The sequence below is a fragment of the Diceros bicornis genome, chromosome 9 (assembly GCF_020826845.1).
Source record: "Diceros bicornis minor isolate mBicDic1 chromosome 9, mDicBic1.mat.cur, whole genome shotgun sequence".
In the NCBI taxonomy this organism is placed as follows: domain Eukaryota; kingdom Metazoa; phylum Chordata; class Mammalia; order Perissodactyla; family Rhinocerotidae; genus Diceros; species Diceros bicornis.
The window spans coordinates 74,633,084-74,657,232 of NC_080748.1; the positions used below are offsets into that span (position 1 = coordinate 74,633,084).

The 24,149-nt window shown below is 45.8% G+C and overlaps 1 protein-coding gene across 3 annotated transcripts in view; it reads right to left on the minus strand.

Annotated features, from left to right (window-relative positions):
• The window catches only part of STK24 (serine/threonine kinase 24), a 116,622-nt gene extending 95,548 nt beyond the window's left edge, over positions 1–21,074 (minus strand). Inside the window, exon 1 of one of the 3 annotated variants that reach the window (XM_058548408.1) lies at positions 20,589–21,074. In XM_058548408.1, the coding sequence (XP_058404391.1) occupies positions 20,589–20,630 (42 nt within the window). In that variant the 5' untranslated portion in view covers positions 20,631–21,074. The remainder of the gene's footprint in view (positions 1–20,588) is intronic. The other 2 variants (XM_058548407.1, XM_058548409.1) reach the window with 2 other exon arrangements.
• Between the last annotated feature and the right edge of the window lie 3,075 nt (positions 21,075–24,149).

The window sequence follows — 24,149 nt, forward strand, 5'->3', positions numbered from 1 at the left end:
AACGCTCCTCTGAACCAGGACTGAAAATTAAGTTCAACTTTAAAAAATATATATATACATAGGGGCTGGCCCGGTGGAGTAGTGGTTAAGTTGGCGCGCTCCACTTCAGCAGCCTGGGGTTCGTGGGTTCAGATCCCAGGTGTGAACATATGCACCGCTTATCAAGCCATGCTGTGGCAGGTGTCCCACATATAAAAGTAGAGGAAGACAGGCACAGATGTTAGCCCAGGGCCAATCTTCCTCAGCAAAAAGAGGAGGATTGGCAATGGATATTAGCTCAGGGCTAATCTTCCTCACAAAAAAAAAAATATATATATATACATATATATACACACACAAATATACATACACAATACTGGACCAGCCTATCAAAATCAAGACATACGTAGGTTTCCAATCCCTCCTTGTTATTCGTCCCTCAAGCAAATCAGAAATAAACAAAGAGGCCACCAAGGCCACTTTAGGGTTGATCTGGATTATCCAATCCACTAAGGAGACACCTCCTGACACAAAACCCCCCTCTTACTTCCTCTTTTTTAGCATTTTTATCTTACTCAAAAACTAAGCCTAATGCTTTCTCTTTCCCATTATATCAGGCAGGAGGAGGGAAAGGGAAAATCCTCATTTTACTCATCTACACCAGTCACTCCAAACCACAGCCAATTCTATGAACAGATCCCCATCTGCCTGGAATACCTTCTACCCACTAGCTCCTTAAAGAACTGTTCAAATACACACGCAAATGCCGCCTCCTCCAGGAAGACTTCCTCTCTTTCACCCACTTTGTTTAAAATCACCTCTCTGATTAATACCACCCTGTACTCCCAGTGCTTGCTGGAATGTCTGCCCGACACTGCGCATTAAGGACAGCAGGCGTGGCTTATCCATTTCCCTAGCCTCTAGCATGGCGCATTAAACACAGCAGACATCCAATAAATCTTTGCTGGTTTAAAAATGAGTATTATGTCTCATCAGGAACACAAAAAGCACTTAAGTGCTGGCAGAAATTGGATTGCTTGAGGGGTCTTGGTTAGAGGTTAGTGACATTTCTGATGGAACTGCTGTGATAGGGAAGAAAAAAACCATCAAATGGACCTTCCAGCCTTCCCCTCAGTTCTAAACGTAAGATAGGGAACAATCCTTTGCAATTAAGGTGACCACAGAATCCTTACTCTCAACATTAGTTACCCCTGCGGAATAAAATCATACAATTCTGATTTTTTTTTTTTTTTACAATTAGTTATATTACTTCTATAATATTTTAAATAAATTTAAATTTGTAATTGCTTAATTTTGTTAAGGAATCTTTACATTAGTTCAGAGGGGAAAAAAAGGCATCACGTGGCATTTTCTCCTTACAGTCCACAGTAGCTTCCACAGGAACTGGAGTTATGGGACGGGATGTCGACTCCAGGTCCCAAACCGAGGTCATAAACATGCCAGATGCTGACGACAGGCCAGCAAGGTGAGGGCAGCTCCACAGAGACCTCAGGAGCTGCGTGAGCCAGGACACGGGTGGAGGTGGGACACACAGAGGCAAACCACTTGCAAAGGCTACAGGAGCACCTGTCCCACCCAAGGGGTGAGATCTCCTTCCACTTAACCCAGCTGCAAAAGGGCAGGATGACAGAAATTTTAGGGAGTCAAAACAAAAAAACGGAGGGCCAGCCGGGTGCAGTAGTGGTTAAGTTCGCGCACTCCGCTTCGGCAGCCCAGGGTTTGCAGGTTCAGATCCGGGGCGTGGACCTACACACCGCTCATCAAGCCATGCTGTGGCGGCGTCCCACACACAGGAAGATGGACACAGACGTTAACTCAGGGCTAATCTTCCTCAGCAAAAAGAGGAGGACTGGCGGGGCCGGCCCGGTGGCGCAAGCGGTTAAGTGCGCGCGCTCCACTGCGGCGGCCCAGGGTTCGCTGGTTCGGATCCCGGGCGCGCACCGACGCACTGCTTGGTAAGCCATGCTGTGGCGGCGTCCCATATAAAGTGGAGGAAGATGGGCACCGATGTTAGCCCAGGGCCGTCTTCCTCAGCAAAAAAAAAAAAAAAAAAAGAGGAGGATTGGCGGATGTTAGCTCAGGGCTGATCTCCTCACAAAAAAAAAAAAAAAAAAAAAAGAGGAGGACTGGCAATGGATGTTAGTTCAGAGCCAGTCTTCCTCAAAAAAAAAAAAAAAGCTTTACTAAAAGAAGGAGGTTCATTTTCAGTGCAGACACTTAGTTTTTTAAATTAACAGCCTCAAATAACTGCAGGGGCAGAGGACCAGAAGGAACCGTGCAGAACTACCCTATTAGAATCTTTTCCCTTGTCAGGTTCCTAAGTGGCTGCCAGAGCCTAACTTCTCAAGATATAATTCCAGAGACACGTACCTTGAGAACCCCAATCGCATGCGTTTTCATAATGACAGAGACCAACGGCGACCCAGGCCCCACCACGGCCAAGAGAAAGTACTTTTGGTTGAGTCAGAAACTGAAGAAGCCAATGAGGAAAAAACAGTATGTATAGAAAAATATTTCAGTAGAATCAAAATGACATGTTTTAAAAATAGCCTCATTGATTTTTAGGGTAGTGAAACTATTCTGTATGATACTATAAGGGTGGATACATGTCACTATACATTTGTTAAAACCCACAGAACATACAGCCCCAGGAATGAACCTTAATGTCAACTATGGACTTTGGGTGTTGAGGATGTATTAGTGTAGGTTCACCAATTATAACAAATATAACCTAGTGCAGGATGTTGATGGGGAGGTGAGTGCAGGAGGTATATGGGAAATCTCTGTGTCTTCCACTCGATTTTGTTGTTCACCTAAAACTGCTCTAAAAAATGAAGTCTATTTAAAAAAAAATTTTTTTAAGTATCTTCATTATTCCAGTTAACCCCCAAAGAGCCCATACTTCCCATAGATGCTTAAGGTCCACTGCTCTTTACAGAATAGAACTTTAAAATGGGCCATTTCACTTTAATTACTGAAATTACCTCTGGCTAAAATAGTAACAAAACAAGAGTCCTGGTTTAACCTGCCAAGTTTTATAAACTCATCTCCATACCCCCAAGTTATCTAAAACATCATGCCTCTTAGATCTAGATTAGATTAACTAAAAGTAAACCTAGATGAAACTCCAAAATCTCTTTCTCACCTAAAGCTAGCATTTTAGGATGCTTACGTTGTACAAATGTAAAAGAAAATTATTTTAATAACATAACTACCCAAAAACTCCTACCCCTAACACTGCTTTCATTTTTCTTAATTACTCTCCAGGTTGCACCAGGCAGGGTAAGAAGTACCATGGGAACCCCAGTACCATCCAGTCTGGCTTAAAATGAAAGCTTGCTGACTTTAGTTAACCTAGACGCTTCTACACTGACTTTTACAGGTATAACCAAAGACCAAGATGTTTGAACAACATCCCCATTAAATCCTGCTATCCAACTCATCAGAAAGTTACAGTAGTTCCCCTCATGCAAGGGGGATACGTTCCAAGACCCCCAGCGGATGCCTGAAAACCGCAGATAGTCTTGAACCCTATATATACTGTTTTTTCCTGTACACACATACCTATGACAAAGTTTAACTCATAAATTAGGCACAGTAAGAGAATAACAACAATAACAAATAACAAAACAGAACCATAACAATATACAATATACTGTAATAAAAGTTATGTGAAGGTGGCCTCTATCTCAAAATACCTTATTGTACTGTACTCAACTTTCTCCTTCTTGTGATGATGTGAGATGATGAGATGAAGTGAGGTGAGTGACACAGGCGTTGTGACCTAGCGTTATTGCTGGACCAAGGTTGATCTTGGAAAGCAAAATCGCCGACAGGGGGGACTACTGTACCTTCCGATCCACTTCAGGAGTGACATCCATTAAAGTACAAATTAAAGAGTTTTAGGGCCAGCTCCGTGGCTTGGCGGTTAAGTGCGCGCGCTCCGCTGCTGGCGGCCCGGGTCCGGGGCCCGGGTCCGGATCCCGGGTCCGGATCCCGGGCGTGCACCGACGCACCGCTTCTCCAGCCATGCTGAGGCTGCGGCCCACATACAGCAACTAGAAGGATGTGCAGCTATGACATACAACTATCTACTGGGGCTTTGGGGAAAAAAACTAAAATAAAATCTTTAAAAAATTAAAAAAATAAAAAAAAAAATAAAGAGTTTTAAGGTCAAATTTAGGTACATCCTAGATATTTGGAGCTTTGGCATACAATTTACCTAATAAAACTTTTTAAAAAGACACTCTTGTCACCTAAGACTGCTCTTGACTTAGGGACAATCAGCTCAGGAACTGCTCCCACTGATAACAGATTAGCCACCCACAGTGCCCCTCTCTCCTCATCCATCCACCCTGGGGCCACCTGTGGAAATCACGTGTGGAAAAGCCCTGACATGGCGACAGCAGGGTTCAGAGGAGAAGAACTCTGTGAATAGCAGAAGCTCGGTGGAGCACCTAGGGGCCTGTGAGAGCTGAAACTCAGGCTCCTCCCTGTACAGTCTTCCTCCTCATAGTGCTCACGCCCGTTCTCATATTGCTAACCATCACTCATGACCTAATTAATAAACCACGGCTCCGTCCCTAGCCTGGCCTCTTCCCCCAAGCTCCAGACCCATATACGTAACCAATCATCCATTTTCTCCTCCTACATCCCAGTTACCTGAAATACAATTCCTTACCTACACAGGTTCTTCATCTTCTACGCCAGTCGGTGGCCCCACCATTCACTCACCCACACACCCAAGCCAGAAGCCTAGAGACCATCCTAGGATCCTCCCTCTCTCGCCATCATCACCAAACCCAGCCCACTCTACTCTCTTACACGGCTCCCCCTTGCGTCCCTTCCCCTGCTCCCCACCCAGCTACTGACGACTCTGTCCAGTCCCACATCAGCTCTCCCCGGGCCACAGCAACGGTTTCCGGGCTGAGGGACCAGCCTCCGCCCTCTCCAGCCCAACAACCAAACTGTTAAAACCCAAAATTGGTCTCATTCTGCTGCTTCCAGCTGTCCTAGGAATTTCATAACACCTAATAGGCTCAGCATGCTCCTTCCTTTACAATCTGGTTCCCGACTACCTCCTCAGTCTCCTGTCTCTTGTTCTCTTTCCTTTCCCCTTGAAGTCCAGCAAAACCGAACTCCTTGCACTTTTCCAACACTCTAAGCTATTAAAAAAACTCGTACACTTTTGAACATTCTAATCTGTCTGGATTCCTTCTGCCTTTAAAAGTAATTCTTCTAGAACAGAGCTCAGGCATCATTTCCTACATTAATCTTCCCTGTCACCTCTCAATATTTAATTATTCCCACCAGAGCCGTGCTATCATGAAAGGATGGCATTAAAGGATGGAGGAGAAGGGTACTGGAGGTAACAGCGAGGGCCAGCACAGCACAAGGGACCAATGTGAACTCAGCAATACTGCGGGGACCAGTCCTGCACCAAGAAAAGTAAAGAAAATTCTTCCTGATACCAACTACTTTACTGCCTTCAGAACCAGGAACTTAACTCTTACCATTACAATTTAGTTAGTCTTTTCCAGCCTAGCCTCACAACTTAGCCACCGTTTATAAACTCACTTCTACAAGAAAACGTGCTGAATTTCTAAGCAACAAACTTACAAATAAAATCTGAAATTCATTTGGGAACTGCCAAGATTTTAAACTTTATTTCTGACATATGAAAAGTTTTCCTTTTTCTTTTGCATCTAACTGTAACAATGGTGATCACGGAAATAAATTACAATCAAAATATTAATATATCCCTTACTAATTTTTGCTTTATAAAATACTACGAGGTAAACGGACAGTCTACATTTATAGTTTCTCAGCTTAGAATAGGAAAGATCTTTATGACACAAAGTCCAACAACACTTCCTCTTTTTCTTTAATTGTACTTCTATCCAACAAGCTTCCATTTCTGTGTTCATTCTCCTAAGGCTAAACAAATACCTGAAGACAACCATACAATAAAGAAAAAATTTTTAATTTGAATAAAGAAAAAAGCAAACAGGTTCCAGCAGAATTCAGTAGTGCTAAATTCTCACATTATTGCCTTATATTTCTCAAGTTCTTCTATTCATCAAAAAAATATATATGGTAGAAGGGTAGTAATACAGGTCCATGTCCCCTATCCAAAATTCTAAAACCAAAGTGTTTCATAACTTCTTTGGATGGAAGGTCTACACTGATCTGAAACCACTTGGTAGGAAAACCTGAAGTGATGTAGGGGTGATCCACAGTCTAAATGCTAACAGACACGCCTCGATGCTCCTGCCCATGGGCTGCTGCACACAGCCAGGCGGCCCGTCTCCAATGCTGGCACCGCTACTGCAGCAGCGCCTCACGCATGTGTGCACCTTGTGCGGGAAGAAAACATGTATACACGGTATGTATCATTTCAGCGACCACTGCCCTGTCACTCAAAACACACACAAAAGCAGACTGGTCCTATTTGGGGTAAATGTTCACTCAGAGCAATAATTTTAAGTCACAATATTTGCACCTACCATAGTCTTGCAAATTTCCATATCTACAACTTTTTGTTAAATATAAGACTACAAAGAAACATACAGGACATAAAAGTTATTTTAACACTAGAATATTCAGAACATATACAAAGTATTCATCTGAAGGACAATTAAGATGACGACAATTCAGCCAGGCAGAATTCCCACTGCTTGTCTTCCTCAGGCGCCTATGTTTGCTTCATCCACAGCCTAGGGGAGGCCCTGAGAGGACAGTGGTTTTGTCGTTCTGAGTTAATGCTCACATTTATACACATGCGTGCGCGCGCACACACACACACAGTCTTTGTGGGCTCCAGTCCACATGTACTGTCCTCTGTTCAGGATACAACTCAGCAAGGGATCTGTAGTTCCACTGGGTGAGTGGTCTCACTTACCAATGTAAGCAAAGCAATTAACTACAAAAACTCATTAAACAACAACAATCACACTGTTGGGGGAGGGGAAGGATGAATAATGTTTTTCCTTCTCCAAAGGCAAAAAAAGCAGCAAGGTTATTCTTTCTAACCAGCAGAGCCAAACAGGAATGTGCTCCTGGCTAGAACCCTGGGTCCTAAAGATGAGGCATGCCTTACATTAAAGAGGCGGGGGTAAGTCAGTAATGACATTAAATAATCACCATTCAAACTGTATGGAAATGAAGGATAATATTTATGATCCACTTCTGAATGGAAAACAAATATAAAAAGTGCACCTATGTAAGACTGCAATTACTTATAGATATGTATGTACATAGATGACAACTGGAAAATAAGCAAAATAGAAAAGAGCCATATTCAAGTAGTGGGATTATAGATGCTTTTGCTTCAAAAATCATTTAATGGGGGATGGAGTGATGGTGTTTTTCCAGGGTGGGGGGCAGTTTCCATTTCTGTACCCACTTTCAGCCCCCCACCTCACATTACTTTTTAAGAGACTATGCACAGACAACGTGGCCAGGGTAGGAAGCAGGGCTCAAACCCTGCAGCTGATAAGCAACCGCAGGCCCTTCCGCTGGTTTTCACAGGGCCTGGCCACCACCAACTCTCCAGCAAAAGCCAAGAGAGCTATCGCTACGCTGATATAAAAGGACCAACGAAGGGAAGAACCATTTCCATGGAATTTCAAAAATAGCCTTATTTGATTGCTACAGCTAACATATTAAGACATTATCTATGCAATAGGCCATGTATAAAAACACTGAGAATTTTATCATTTTAAAAAGGATTAAAATATTTTATCATCTAATAACTTTTCACTCCAACTATTTTTCAGGATGTTGAGGGTTCGTTCCTTTGGAAACAAAGAGGAAAAATTATCTCTGACCAGGAGTGCTACAAGCTTCTTTTAGGCTACTTACTGATAAAAGTCAGATTACAATGAAGAAATAATAAAATAACATTTTATATACACACGCATATATGAACATAAACATATATCTATATATTGGGGGAGAGACTGAGAAGGCCTGCTCTCAAGAAACCATTTGCTCCACATAAACAGTAATTCACCCAAGAAGAAGGAATCAGGCAGATCCCTGGGAAAGCTGCTTTTCAACTCAGAACTGTTCTAAACTAGGTGATCACTTTAAAATATGACTCTGCTCCACGCCCACAGGGAAATGCAATTCCACCCCACCAAATCAAGGCTTGCACCCTCGGGCTGCTGGAGCTGCAGGCCCTGGCCCATCTGGGAATGTGACCTGAGACCACCACGACCATTAGGTGTGGCGCTTCACTGACGAAGACAGGCAGCCTGCACGACCAGGCCAGGAAATGCACGCAGTTTCACTTCACGTAGCACTTCATTTTTTCCTGAAGAAGACAATATGGAGGGAGGCATTCAGAATAACAAACTGGGTCTTTTAGACACACTTCAGATTCACTATTAACAAAGAAAACAGAAGAGCTCAAACCTCACAACTACCTGTCCTAACACAGTCCATCCCCTAAGTCTGCTTAATATGACAGTTACCCTTATATTGGAAAAAGCCACATAACCAACCACAGAAAAACTATAATGCACTTAAAAAAAAAAAAAAATCAAGCCCCCCTCCCCCGCAGAAAAACACTCTCAAATAAGCAAGTCTGATAAGATCAAAGCCTAGCTAATCATAGTACACTCTAATACAAGACTGCTAATACAGAAATACTGATCATTTTTTGAATTAAAAAATCAAATCAACTATTTATACATAAAAGCATAAAACCTCTGACATCCCAAATATTAAAAAGACTACAGGTCCGGAATATTTCTCTCAATTAGAGATACATGCATATCTTCAGTCAAGTGTTAAACAGAACAACCAGAAGAAAAGAAAATCATTTTGTCCAAAGAGAGCCCATTCCTTTCCTAACTGGCCCTCCCCACACAGGTGAATTCATTTCCTAACCGCCCCCCGAACACGGCCAGCAGGTGTTCATCACTGAGGCCTCTGTGTTACTTTGGATGGATGGTGCAGACCTTCCCTGAAGTCTTCCCTTAAAATCCAAATAAGAAAAAGAAGGCAGCATAATATAAATACTAACAGCTCAGCAGGGGTTACTGGGCAAAGGAATCTGGGGGTATCCTGCCAGGTGAGAAGGGTCCCAGAGGCAGGAGGAGCATAGGGAGGCGTGAGGAGCCAACAAGGGGAGAGATGGCTGGAAAGCAGCACAAGAGGAAACTGGGTACTAATACAAGGCCCTGAGTTTTAAGCTGGAGTTTATATTTGGTCAGGAAGCCACCAAAGGTTCTTTTTTTCTTCCTTTGGAGAGGAAGATTGGCCCCGAGTCAACATCTGTTGCCCATCTTCCTCTTTTTGCTTGAGGAAGATTCACCCTGAGCTAACATCCATGCCCATCTTCCTCTGTTTTGCATGTGGGACGCCTGCCACAGCATGGCTTGATAAGTGGTGTGTATGTCCGCACCTGGGATCCAAACCCACAAACCCTGGGCCACCGAAGCGGAGCACGCAAACTTAACCACTATGCCACCGGGCCAGCCCCCCCACCAAAGGTTCTTAAGCAGAGAGTGACGTGATGGAAACAACAGTTAAGAGAAAGAGAGATTATCCTGGCAACACTGTGGAAGATTATCAGGTTCAGGGCTTTTGTTTCGGTCCAGGGTTTTCTAAAAGAACCACAGAATGCTAATTCTGAGAGATACATTTCTTAAAAAAATGAGGTTTTGAGGTCAAAAAGACATGGGCGCACACATCTTCCTCCACCCCCAACAGGTTTACAATACATGCTAAGATAGCAAACGCCCTAATAATTCTTACAACTAAAAAGCCTATTTAGGGCCGGCCCCATGGCTTAGCGGTTAAGTGAGCGCGCTCCATTGCTGGCGGCTCGGGTTCGGATCCCGGGCACGCACCGTCGCACTGCTTCTCTGGCCATGCTGAGGCCGCGTCCCACATACAGCAACTAGAAGGACGTGCAGCTATGACATACAACTATCTACTGGGGCTTTCGGGGAAAATAAATAAATAAAATTATTAAAAAAAAAAAAAAAAAAGAAGCCTATTTAATTCCCAAAGTCAGTCTTCTGAAATACAAGCCGTTAAATCTCAAGCATTGTTTTCCATTGTGCTGCTTTTCAAGTGGGCATCGCTATAGTGTGCTCCACAGTGGGGTGCAATAGGGATGTCAGGATTTTTAGTTCTACAGTGTAGTGGTTCTCAAAGTGTGGTCCCTGAGGCAGCCACACACCCGGAAGCTTATTAGAAATGCAAACTCCATCCCAGACGACAGCCCTGCAGTCTGCAGATTATCAAGCCCTCCAGGTGATGGGGATCAATGCTAAAACCTGAAATCACTGTGTTAGATTACTGGGTACTTTTTTCAGTTAGTACTTCTTCACAGTGCAAAGCAATCTGGGCAACACCTGAAAGGCAATCAACAGAGCCAGCCAAAGGCCCCAATCCCACCCTAAGGGAGGCCCAAGGGCTCAGGAGAGAGAACGGAAACACAGGGAAAACATCTTAAGGTCCACGGTCACCTCCCCCACACCCACATCCTAAATTCCAGAAAGCCAGTTAAAAATAATATTGGAACATGAACAAAGTCTTCTTTAGAAGTCAAAAAAAAAAAAAAATAGTGGAAATGAAAGTGTCCAAAACACCATCAGTTACTAACCCTGAACTGGGCTGGTTTCAGGAAGCTGGCCACACAATCTGACCATTAGGGAAACAGAAGCCACGTGAGGGGCAGGAGTGGGGGGGGCGGGATCTGAGATGCCTGGTGGAGGCGTTCTGGAGTAAGAAGGCAAGAACACAAACCCCAGCACCCAAAGTCAGGGCTCCACACCCGGCTGGGCTGTTTTCTAGCTGAGGGTCCTGAGCTTCATAAGCCTCAGGCTTCTCATCTGAAAGCTGGCCTAACAGCCCTTCCCTCCGCAGGGCCTTGAGGATTGATTACCCAAGGCACAGTGCCTGGCCCTGGAGAGCAAGACAATAAAACTCAGTCCCCTTCCTACAGGGCTCTCACTAAGGGCTACAAACTTTTATTTTCTCGACTGACATCAACACAGCAAGGCCAAAGGCACTGTTCACCTATTCCACTTACCCACTCAGGCAACACAGGGAAGCAGAAGGAAAAAAAACCCACCTACTGGTGGGAACAGCTGAGGAAGTGAGTAATTCTTTGTACTTACATATCTTTTTCTTTTTAAATTACCTCTCCAGAAATGTTTGGCACAAGGAAAGTACATCAAACACACTAAAGGAATGTCTCAGCAATACCTTTCTTCAACAGGTTCTCAGTTCATCAGGAGGTCAGGTAGCAATTTAACAACGAACATGATTTTCAAGTTATCCTACGAAACTGTGCCTAAAATAGCTGCTGACCAACACCCGGTCCCCACGTTCTGGATTACTTTTCATTTTCCCTCAATGGTTTATCACTGTAAATTTCCACCCAAAACAGTACCTTGTTCTTAAGTAGAATATGCACCCTTCGAATCATTTGTCCATTTGTCTGAGGATTTAAGGAAGAGCGCCAGGCCATGCCCCAAGCCTGTGCCCGCGCACTGGGCACGCAGAGAAGCCCACTCTTCATTCCTGGATCCACAGCGCACAACCCTCTAACACGTGGCAAACTGGGTCCACCACACATGCGTCCGAGCCCGCTCTGGTAAGCTACCCAACATCTGCTGTGCATCTGTGCCCAAGCCCTGAGCTGCCCACGCCGCCTTGAGCGATGCTGCCCCCGCCCTCACAGGAAGCAAACACTCAATTCCGGACCATGGGCTGGGCCCCCAAAACATCAATCAACTTAAGCAAATGTTTCCCCAAAGAGATACCACGGGGCTCCCTGAAACGGTTCTGTGCCCACAGGATCCTGAGACCAGAAAATGAGAGACAGAATGAAGAAAAGCAGGTTCTTAGTTCAAGTCAGGGAGGCAGAGGTCACTGACCGAGATATGAAAAAGCAAGCTTATATTTATACTGTCATTTACTTAGAGAAAACAGGAGGCAAAATCACATGATGGAGAGAACAGTAACTCAGAAGTCCTTCCCCATCCCCACACTGGGCGGTCCTGACCTTGGAATTCAAATTCTATTCATTCATCTATAAATTGAAAAGAGTGACTTCCAGGTAGACAGCAGCTTAGATCAATCCTGAAATCCCACTAAAACCATAATAAAGGGGGTTTCCTTTCAAGAAACCTTAAAAGGCTAACCCTCCACGTACCAGGAGGGGAGAGAAGACCAACAGCAGTGAAATTGCAGAAGCTGGAAAGCAGGTGGTGGAAAGAAAGATGGGGGAGAAGACAAATGCTAAGCTACAGGTGGAGAAAGCAGAGATTCAACTCCATCCACAGTGCTGAATCCCCAAAACTCAGGAACTGGCAGCACCAGGTCCCTCTGGAAGGGGAGCACCTGCCCTAAGGAGGGGTGGCTAAAAGTCAGCTAAAGAAGTGGTGAGATACCCAGATGGCCTTCCCCACTCCTCACAGCCAGGCAACTGCCTCGTGCCTCCCCAATCAAGGAAACTGAAAGCATCTTCTCTGGAAAGGAAAATTGAGGGCTTCTGGAGCAGGACTAAAGCTACGCAACACACTGCCCCCACACTCAGTCCTTTCCCTCCACCCAACGCTCAGGTTCAGGCCAAGGGAGGGGGGAGAGATTAGCCTAGGGGTGCTCCAAGTGTGGACAACCACCAGTTCAGCCCAGAACAAGTCAGAAGGCTCAAGGGAAGGCTTCTCCAGGAAGGCAAAATGTACAAAAAGCTACAAGAAACAAACATAAGCGATTCCTCAACCCTACTGTCCAGGGGGAGCCCCAAACATCACTGTGGTTAAACATGTTCCATTCAAGGGCTCAGATTTCCAACCAGCTCAGCAGCCCCCACTCTTAAATATGAGAGGATATTTGAGGGTGGCCTCTACTGTAAAAAACAGAGACCAAAACAAACTAGGAGGGAGAAGGAGCCTTGGAGGAAGAGAATCTATTCTGAGGGGAAAAACAACATAACTACGATTAACATTCTCACAGAGATAAGAGCCGACATTTCAACTGAAACAATTAAGGAACACTCAGAGAGCCAAAAAGAACTCTTAGGATTTAAAAAACAAGAGCAGAAATAAAATACTCATTGGAAGAGCTGGAAGATAAAGTTGAGACAATCTCCCAGAAAGCCAAGTAAAAGAGACAAAGAGATGAAAAATAGGTTTAAAAAACATAAGAATATTTGAGCACCAGTCTAGAAGGTCCAACATCCAAATGATAGAGTTTAAGAGAGACACAGAAAATGGAGGGAGGAGAATCAAAGAAATAATTCCACAAAAAGACCTAAGTTGCCTGATTAAAAGGGCCTACTCATCACAAAAGTACTCATCACAAAAGATCAAAATAGACCCACATCAAGACACGTCATCATGAAACTTCAGATCACAAAGAAAAAATTCAGATCCTATTAAGTTCAGGAAGAACAACACAGCTTGTGTATACAGAATCTAGTTTGGTGTGGCACTGCAACACTGGAAGCTAAAACACAATGGAGAAAGACCTTCAAAATTCTGGAGAAAAATAATTTCCACCCTATGACTATATATCATGCCAAAATATCCATCAAGGGGAAAAGTACAAACAAGGAAGTTTTCAGATATCCAAGGCCTCAAAAAACTTACCTCCCATGTACCCTACCCTATAGTCACAGGAAGGCACTGCAAGGTATGTTGCACCAACACAATGGTGTAAACAGAGGAATCCCTCAGACGAAGGCAAAGAAAGACAGAGGGCACCAGTCGTGCACCAAGTGTGGAAGACCACCAGTCCAGACGCAGCAGGTCAGGAGGCCACAGGAAGACTCCCTGGAAAGGTGAAATGGACAGCCTGTCTTTCTCTACCTGAACTTCCTAAGAGAAGGTTTCAACAACGGGTGCGAGTTTGGGGTTAAGCTTTAAGTACTGCTACAGACTGAATGTTTGTGTCCCTCCAAAACTCTTATGTTAAGACCTAACCTCCAATGTGATGGTTTGAGGAGGGGCCTTTGGGAGGTGATCAGGTCACGAGAATGGAGCCCTGAGGATTGGGAGTAATGCTCTTATAAATGAGACCCCAGAGAGCTCCCTTGCCCCTTTTGCCATGTGAGGACACAGCGAGAAAACATCCATCAGTGAACCAGGTTCCTCACCAGACACTGAATCTGCCAGCACCTTGATCTTGGACTTCTCAGCTTCCAGAACTGTGAGAAATAAATGTTTGTGTTAAGCCACTCATCCTACGGTATTGTTATAGCAGCCCGAACTGATTAAGTACGTTACCAAAAAACAACTTCCACAAAAGATTTGAAAAGTAATCCGGGTTACCTAATGGCTGGGCTGGGAACACATGTACGCTGGCACATTAATGCAGATCTAACCAAAGTTACAGTGTAACCATATTGGGGAAGGGAGGGGAGGTACATGTGAGTGAAGGAGGCAAGAAGAGAACTAAACCCTCATCTTCAGAGTCCAAAGTCTACAGATAATGCCTGGAACTAGAAAAAAAGTAGCAGCAATTTTTAAATGTTCTTTATAAACAAAGGAGTAACAACAACAACAATCAGCTAAGAGATCTAAGGGGCTGCCTTTGGGGAGGAAGAAAAGGAGGCAAGAGGCAAGTCTGCTATCTTTCCAAACAAACTTTACAAAGCCATCTGACTCGTTAAAACATATGCACAATTTCTTTAATAAAAACTAAACAAAAATCCTAAAATTAAAAATAAAACAAAGGATTTGGACCTATACGGTCCTTTCAAATCTTATGGCCTAAAAGTCTTTTTATAAACAGGAAGAGACAAAATAATAAACATCAGCTACATATTTGGTAAGCATTATAAAACTCAAAATGTCCCCACACTTTATTCAGATACCAACCAGGCGCCGAACAGATGAGGTTCCTCCACCTAACCAAGAACCCTCCTGAAAACACACGGGAAGGTCTCTCAAATCAACAACGCTGTGCCCAGGAGTGCCCACATAAAGTGCCTTTGTAATCCACAACTGGGGATGTTTCATACTTTGTAGCAAGCAAAAGTACATCTCCTTTTATGTTCCCTCATCTAAACCGTGGAAACCAGGGAGCCATTTAGGATTAGGAAACTCCACATTCACCCCAAGAAGCCAGGTGTTATAATAGCCATGTTTTTCTTTTTTCCAAAGCATTTGGCACTAAGAATGTTAAATATATTGCACTGCAAAAACATGAATTATGGGAAATGACTGGTCCAATGACAGCATCTGACTCTAGGCAGCAACAGAGGGATAACAGTGCAACTTCGATTTCCTGCACTCACGCCTGCCACAAGATTCCATTAATGATAACAATGCTGAGCTAAAGCATAAAAAAAGCCACAGAAGGGTTGGTTGGGTGTGGTCCATTTCCTGCAGGTATGGAGTTTCCAAGCAAGCAACTCAGAATCACTAGGAGAAATCACTCAGAGAGCGAAGTGGCACGTTTCTCAAGAGCTCTTCAGACTGCCCAACTCTGGCTTCAGTGTGACTGTAAAAATGTATCAGAAAGAAGCAACTACCAACAGGCTCATTTCTTCAGTAACTCCTCACACTACATCTTGTACTAAGGTCCTGGAAAAACACTGGTGAACTGAAAAGCAAAGTCAACCAGCAACAAGTAAGCTTAGCTCCGGCCTAGAGAACAGTAGCTCAAAGATGAGCATAAAAATTACATCAAGGAAAAAGAAAGCAATAACAATGGCTGCCACTTGCCCCGAACTACCCTCTACAGGGACACTGTGCTATGTTAGCGGCCTAGAAAAATCTAATCCAACCAATTTCTACTTGAAGGTCACTTGGTTCTATGTGAAATACTATCGAGAATGTTCCCAGAGCTAGGATTAGAACCAAAATGTCCTGGACTCCTCCAATCATAGTTTTAATTTTAATTCTAAAAAATCTTCTGATAACCCTCTCCTCAAAAACCACACTTTTAAGCAAAACAAATTCTTAACATTGTTAAGTTTTGGTGATAGAGGAAAAGAGAGAATATAAAGTATTGAAGTAAGTATTAAAACAGGCAACGAACAGTAACAGAAAAGCGTGCCTTTATTTTCCTTATTTTTCTTTGGCATAGAACAGCAAAAAGGCTCGAAAGCACAAGGGACGGGAGAGAGTAATAAAAGACTATAAGATGTTCCTTGCGAGTTCAAATTACCACGCTTTGAGTCAACCTTGCTAAAAAGTTTCCCCTGGCTATCCTGCTGACACCTGAACCTCCAACCACTCAGTCTTCTCGGCGCCCACTCTCACTACCCTGGTTCCTCTCACCTCAAGTGAGATCACTACCTCCAAGCAGGCACCAGAATGCAGCCCGGTCCACCTTCTCCTTCCACCCGCCACGGAGAGCAGGGTTCCTAAAGCACCCGACACTCAGCGCTTCCCCACTGCAGCACCCAGCAGCCAAGAACGCCGGCTCCCTTCTCTGGGCCCCTGCTGCCCCCCAGCTCTGGGACCCAGGCTAGCCCACTTGAACCTGTCTCCTGCTTTCCAACCACGCACCTCTGCTCTCTGTGCACCTCAGCATTTGAGCCTTCGTACCTGAATCGGCCCTCCCCAGGCTGCTGACTTCCTGCAGACAGGCCGAAGGAGGCTCTCACCTGTGCCTTCCACCACTGCCTGCCCCAAAGAGAAATGTGAAGCCTGAATGCAGGCCCCACGTCCAGTCCAACACTCTAGGACAGTAGACCACATTCTACAGTGCAGCATTTTCCTCAAGGTGCTTTCAGAACTTAAATCCAACAAGTACCCCTATCTCCACACACTACAACACGTCCACCTTTCCCCAGGGTGCAGACGGCAACAGGGTCAAAATGGAGAGGGCTCTTCCATGGAGGCAGGAAACATGTTTCCAAACTATGGAAACATGACACTAACAAGAAAAAAAAATACAAGAGCACTTTAGCCACAATTAAATGCAGCTGTCCTTCTGTTTTCCTTCATTTCCCAGATTTCCAGAGCACACAGGTTTCCCCAGAGTAAGCAAGAGCCCTCCAGAAAAGCTCCCAACAGGTCCAAACTGGCCACGAAACTCTCTCGCTCTCCCAACACAAAGGGGCGTTCTCAGCAGAGGGTGGTTTCTCCAAGCAGCTAGAGACACGAAAGGAGAAAGAGCCGGCAGGGTGAAGTTAACAAGTAAGTTTTACACCTATTCCTATAAACTGTCAGTACTTTCAAATATTAGAGTATCTTAAATTTACAACATCCTCAAAACACACTAAATTAACTCAGGCCCTATTACACATGTGACATATCTAATTCAGTATTTTTCAAACTGGGATCAAACCAGCCAGCTGTGAAATCAATTTAGTGTTGCAACCAGCTCGGGGTTGTTTTTTTGGTTTTTTTTCTAATAGAATACGCCACACATCAGTCCATCACAAGCAGTAAGAATTGGAAAGGTCCTCTGAAACTTTTGTTTCAGGACTTGATGTAAAATATATTTCCTACGTGGGTCAAGGTCCAGAAGAGTTTAATAGTAACTGATAAAATTCCGTAAGAGAAATTTATAAACCAAAACCTAATTCTTTTTAAATTACAACTTATGCAAACTAAAAGCTGATCGGTGCTCCAGCCTCCAACTGAAGCTTTTCTTATAATCTGAATTGAGTGAAACAAGAAATGTTCAACAAAAGACAAGGAGTAGTGAAATCCACAAATCAACCTAATTTCTTCATGTCTTTTCGTAGTTACTAAGTTACATTTACTTAGTTACATTTAGTTCATGATTTCTATTTTTTTCTAATATGAACCGGGTATGGGAGGTAAAAAAGGAAAGGCCCCTGGCAACCTTCATTAAACATTTACTGAAAATGATAACTTATTCAAATTTACAGTCATCAACCCCTCACCTAGCACATGAGCATTCAATAACAGTGGCTGATTGAACAAATAAAACATCAATCGCATATTTCTAATTTCTTCAGCAAACGCAATTTGGAATGAAATAACCTTTAATTTTTGCAAAAGTAATAATAAAGCAATAATTCAGCATGGCGAGTAGGAGCACAGTCTTGAAGGCAGGAAAGACCTGGTTTCAAACCACAAATTTGCCACATGATACATCGTCTCACCTTGGTCCATTCCATTAGTCTCTGTTGGTTTCTGCATCTACAAAATGGCATAAAGAATACTTATGCCTCAAGTGGTAGCAGTAAGAATCAAGAGGCATAAAAATGATTCGCGAGACAGTGAAAAATCGTGTTTATACTAAAATGTTCTTTCATTCAGGTTTTTTTTTTTTTTTTAAGCATCTTTGCCTCGGCTGCCTGAATTCACTCTGCTGTCTTTCTGAAATTTTTAAGCCAACTCGTTAAAAGCCCTGGTCAGGAGATGAGATGGAAAAAAAGGGAGGGATGAGGTGTCTCAGGACAGGGCACAGAAGGGTTAGTACCTCCCTCCTGTTTTATCCTGAACAGTCAGTCAAAGGCAGGTGCATCTTTAATTTAATCTCAACAACTCTGAGGAATGCCTCCCTGGGCAGCAGCAGCTGCTAATTCCAAGTAGAAAATAAATGTGCTTGTTGTTTTTCTTTTTTAGGGGGAAAGGAGAGGAAAGGAATGTTCTTCCCCAAATGGCACCCAAAAACATTTATCATACAGTTTGAAGATGTGCTTAAAAGCAGGGATGGCTGTCAGAAGCCACCTTCGCACCTCTGAAACTATAACAGCTGAAATGTGGTCCTCTCAACTAAATAAAAATGTACCAGCTTTTACACTGAGAAAGCAAAATAAAAACAGTTCCCTTGTAACACTACCCAGGAAATACACTATATTTGGAAGGCAAAGTTATTAAAGGAATTTTACCTTCTTTTCCCAAGAGTTAAGAATTTTGGCCCACACTCCTGAAGAAAAAAAAAAAGCAAGGACAAAAAAAAATTGTCGAGACCAGATACCACCTGGTGACCATCTGATACTGACTTCAGGGCACAAGCTACCCAGGCTTGAAGTCCCTTTCCAAACTGATTCGCTTTCCACAAAGGCCAACTACCTCCACGGTAAAAACTCTAAGTGAGGCCTTGGTGCTGGATTACAACCTGATTAACACAGCATAGAAGTCAGTCTAAAGGAAATATTAACTAAATGCATTTTTGTTATCATTACAAGAGGCCCCCCTTGCTCTAGTCGTCAAAAATAATTTTTCACGCAGTTCACCTTGCCTTCCTGCCTCTAAATTCAAACCAAACCAAAGCAAGAACTTTAAGAAATACCAAGAAACCACATCTGATTTTTACCTAGCGGTCAGCAAAAGCTTAGGTTTTAAATGCGTGTTCAATTTAAAGGCTCTTTAAATGAGATTCAAGAACAGTTTTCTTCAGGCACACTCAAGATATTAACTTTAACTGCTACTCCTTAAAAAAAAAAAACTCCGGCCAAAATTCTGGTAACTTTATGTTCCTATTTTTCCAGATTTCAAAGCTGAACAGTGAAACCCACTTTTCACGGTTTAAAAAAAAGGAAAAAACATCTGCCTCAGAAGAGGTGGGGCAGATCCCCTGCTCCTAAGAGGCCAGGTAGGTGCCCTGTTCTCAGCCCTCAAGGGCGAGGGAAAAAGAAAAAATGAGCCTGCAGATGTCTGTAAAATAAATAATCCACTTGGAAAACTGTGGTTGTTTTCTTAGGTCCACTCGCTTAGCTAAACTGAGAGAGCAAAACTTGGAAGACATACCGTATCGTGAGATTTGAACCCTAATCATTTTGCCACCATATATGCGCTTACAAACAGTACAAGTTAGTCACGGATGGTGGTTTTCTTTTTCAAAGGGCTAAGAACAGTGCCCAATGGCAAAAGACCTTAATACATTCACGTTAATTTGAAATTCAACTTCTCTCCCCCTCCAAAAAAGTCACTGGTCGGCCAGGATGCCACAAAGTATCAAAGGAGAGGTTGACTGGGAAGGAATTCATCCGGATCCAACCAAGTCTGAAAGTAAAAGCCCAGGGTCCCGGGGTCCGGCACGCGAGTGCACGGTGTCCGACTGATTGCTTCTTCCAGAAGGTTTCCAGGCTCGCACTTTCCCATCTGCACCAGGACAGGCGCGGAACGAACGCGCTGGAAGTGGGGCTGGCACCTACACCTTGCCGCACCCCGCCCTGCCTCCTCCAGCCGGCCGGGCCCGGCCCAGGACGAGTCGGGGCGCGTCCGGGGCTGCCCTCCCGCCGCTCAACTCTCCGGCCGCTCGCCGGGGGGACAGGGGCCTCCGCCGCACGCAGGGCCCCGAGCCGGATCCGGGCCTCCAAGGGCATTTCTGCGCATCCATTCTCCCCGGGGAGGTCGCCGGCGCCGGGCCTGCACTCGGGAGGCGTTGGGAAGAGAGCAAAGCGGGGAGGGCAAGGCGGCTGGCACCCCCGCATCCCTCCCTGACCGCGGCGACGCCGGCCGGCGAGGGCCGCCTCCAGGCCGCGGCGCCCCGATCCCCGCACACCCCCGCCCCCGAGCCTGGGGCCGCGGCGCCGGGCAGTGGCCCCGGGGGCTGGGAGTACCGCGCGGGCGGCCGGCGCGACCCCGGAAGGGCAGCGTGGGGGGGCCGTGTTTACACCGCCAAGTTCCCGCTTCCGCTCCGGCCCGCGCATCCCTCCCTCCCTCGGCGGCCCGGCTGCTGCCTACCTGCATGCCGGGCAGGCCCGACTGCACCGGGGAGTGTGCCATGGCGCTCGGGACGGCCAGTGCCTGGGACGGGACGGTCGGGCCGCGGCGATCCGCGCGGGCGACGAGGCCCGCGGGCCGCGCGCAGCCCTCGGGCGACGGGGGCGGCCGGCCGGAGCCCGAGGCCACCCCAGCCCCGGCGGGTCCCGGGCCGGGCGGCGAGCTCAGCGGCGGGCGGCGGGCCGCGTCTCCATGCGCGGCGCCGGGGAGGGGCTCGAGGGGCGCGGGGCCTCGCCGCCAGCTGCCGCCGCTGCTGCTCCGCTGGAGCCGGGCGGCCTGGGCCCGCGCGCGCCGGTCGCCTGGAGCCGGAGTGGGCGCGCACAGCCGGCCGAGCCCGCGAGTGCCGAGCGCCCCGCGCGCCCCGCCCCGGCCCGGCCCCCGCGCCCGCCCCCGCGGCCCGGCCGGGGACCCCGCCCCGCGCTTCCGGGAGGGGGAGGAGGCTCGCGGCCGCCCGGGGCCCTAGGCCGCAGCCGCCTGCGCCGCCGCCTGCCGGGGCGGCCGGGGGTCGGAGCGTCTCCCGCGGGCTGCCCCTCCCCCCAGCGGCAGGGCAGAGCGGGAGGAGGATGGGCAGCCGGAGGGGAGGTGGGGGCGGGCGGCCGCCCGCCCGGCGGGGAGACGAGGGACGCGGCTTGGAGGCAGGGATGGGCCGCGTGCCCACCACCCCCACCCCACCCGCGGGCCCAGTCGGGCCCTAAGGGGGTCTGGGCAGCGCGGGAGCGGTGCGCACCGACTCTTCCTCTATCCTCCTCCTCCTGCCCTCCCAGCCAGCCCACCGCTCGCCATCTGCCCCCGAACAAACTGGCTCCGGGCGGCCTCCTCGAGGGTAGAGTCTGGGGCTGGGGGACCTGGGGAGGGAGAGTGCCCCGCGGGGCCTCAGCCAGTGGCCAGTTCAAAACTACCAGGGCGGAGCTTCTTCGGCGTCTGGGTAAAGTTTCCTACCAACCCAAGGAGGAAACCGAGAGGGGAGAGGCCGAGAGCTGTTAATCCCCCGTGCTTTTGCTACTTGAAGACAGCCCCGCTTGGACTTCGAGGCGCTGCAAACTTAGCTAAGTGAGGGGGCTCCGCACCAGGGCGGGAGCGGCCACCCACGAGAAGGGAAAGGTGGGGGAGGGGCAGGGAGGAAGGGAAGACAATCGAAGGAAACGTGTCTAGACTTACCCCGGCCCTCTCCCTCTTTCGGCTACCAGCGAAAGGGCCAGCTCCGCCTTCAGCACCAGTTCGACCCCCACCGTTTAGCCACCTCTTCTCCAACTGCAGAGGAAAGACATTAGGAATGAGTCAATACTGCCTCCAGAAAGTATTTTATTTACAATGACAGAGTGGCAGCCACTGAAGTGATCTGCTGCACCTCAGGTTGTGGGGACCCTGGCTCCTCATTCATGCCCGTGAATGCTTTTGTTGCACCATCGCTGTGCTAGGTCGGACGTACAAAAATGAGCCCCCCAGAGTTCACAGACTATTGGAGGAAACTCTAAAAGTCCTCTACTAAGGCAAGGAATGTTTCTTCTCTGAGATGTCACTGTGTTCTTAACAACTTCAGGTCCCTCTGGTGCTCTGGATCAGAGAGTGGGGTGCTTAGACTGAATCCCTCTTTCCCTTTGGAAATATGCATGTTTTTCCTCGAGGTCCTTCAGGATGGTTCACACACCTTCATGGTTGTCACTGGTACACTGTTTTCACTGAAATATGAAGCCCTGCCACCTCCAAGGAATGTGAAGAGCATGTGGCAAATACAAAGTTAAGAAAAGCATGAATCCTGATACCTAGGAGCTTGCCATCTTGTATAAATCTTGTGTACCTAAAAAATGGTTACGTAAAGAGATGAACAGCAAAACAAGCAAAAACGTGAGTCTTAAAAGGGTTAATACTCTTTAACCCTGGAATTCTACTTAAAGTAACAAATGCTGAGGAAACAACCAAGAAGTGCAGAAGAACGTAGATAAAAAGATGCAGTGCAGTGATATTTATAATTGTGGGAAAATTGGAAACATTAAAAGTCCACAGAGATTTTTAAGTAAATGATAGTATATTCATAACGTGAGTTCTAGGTAGTTATTAAAAATTATGTATTTCAATATTTAGTAACATGGAAGAATATTTTCATTATATATTATTAAGAAAGAAAATACAGGGTACAAAATTATGTATAGTCTGATCTCAAGCTACTCCACATATATGAATTTATAAATTTAACATATATATAATTTAAATTTATATAATTTTATGCATATATGCATAAACAGAGAAAAACTTGGAAGTATATTTACCAAGCAGTGGCTATCCCTGGAATTAAAGGTGATTTTTTCAGTAGGTGGTCAACCAGTAGAGACTATCATGCTAAAGAAGTCTCTCCTTAGGGTGAGCCGTCAGGGCAATAACATGGCAGCAAGATAAGGAGGAAGAAACAGGACAAGTGGGCAGAAATGTTTGGGCCCTGATCTGAGGCATTACCATAGGAAACTCTCAAAGAACACTGGGGCCCACTTTACGGTGGGCTAATTTCCAACAAATGTGCCACAGGGGACACTGGACCATAACAACCTGGGTATAAAAAGTAATCAGAATCCCGTTTTCTATCCAGAGGCTAGTGAGGCTAAGAACATGTTGGTTACAATGGGATATAACTTATCTGCACACAGTGACCTGCATTCATTAGCTGGTCTATTTCCTTGTACCCTGTTTATCTCCTCACCACGACTAAACCTCATTTCCTCCTTCAACCATATTTCTACAATTGAGCACCATTCTCCTTGAAAGAGAAGAAAGAAGCAAAATAAGAGTTACTGGTGCAGCTCGGTCATATGCAGACATTACCCGGGATTCCCCATCAGTAGCCCTCTCCCTTTGTTTTAGCAGAGCAGAGATGATTGACAGGGCCCGAGCCCATGATGAGATCCTGCCCAATTGCTCATTGCATTGGTTCATACATTAACACATTGTTCTGAACGCCAACTACATGTCAGACATCTAGGTTAGTGTTGGGCATATAAACGCTGGATCCTCAAGTGCCTCTTATCCCATCCTAGGGACATGGTCTCCCAGAATGCTAACTTCAGAATTTTACAATACCACAACTGATTAAACTTAGAGTCACAACAGCTATAATTTCCACAAGGGAAAGAAGGTTATCCTGTCATCCTCTTCCTCTGGTCACTTTGTCTCCACCCTCAACTTATAATTACAACAGATCATATACTATTGTAATTTCAGAAGGAGAGATTTTGAGGGTCTCCATAGAGATTATGCATTTTCTGGTCTCCATGGAGACACTTGCTAACCCATGGAATTATTTTCATCCCCTGGCTCTCTTTGTCTTTTGTGTTGACTTAAGGACATGAATTGGGCAATGAATTGTGCTCTGACATATATTTGGGACCACAAAGGACATTTCCATACCCTTACAATGAGCCCCTCCAAATATAGAGCCCTTGTGTATTGAAGTTCCCTAAGCCAGCTCTGTAGTCTCAGCAGAGCTCAAAGAGTGCAGCCGAAAACAAGAATTCAACAATCAGTCCCTTCACT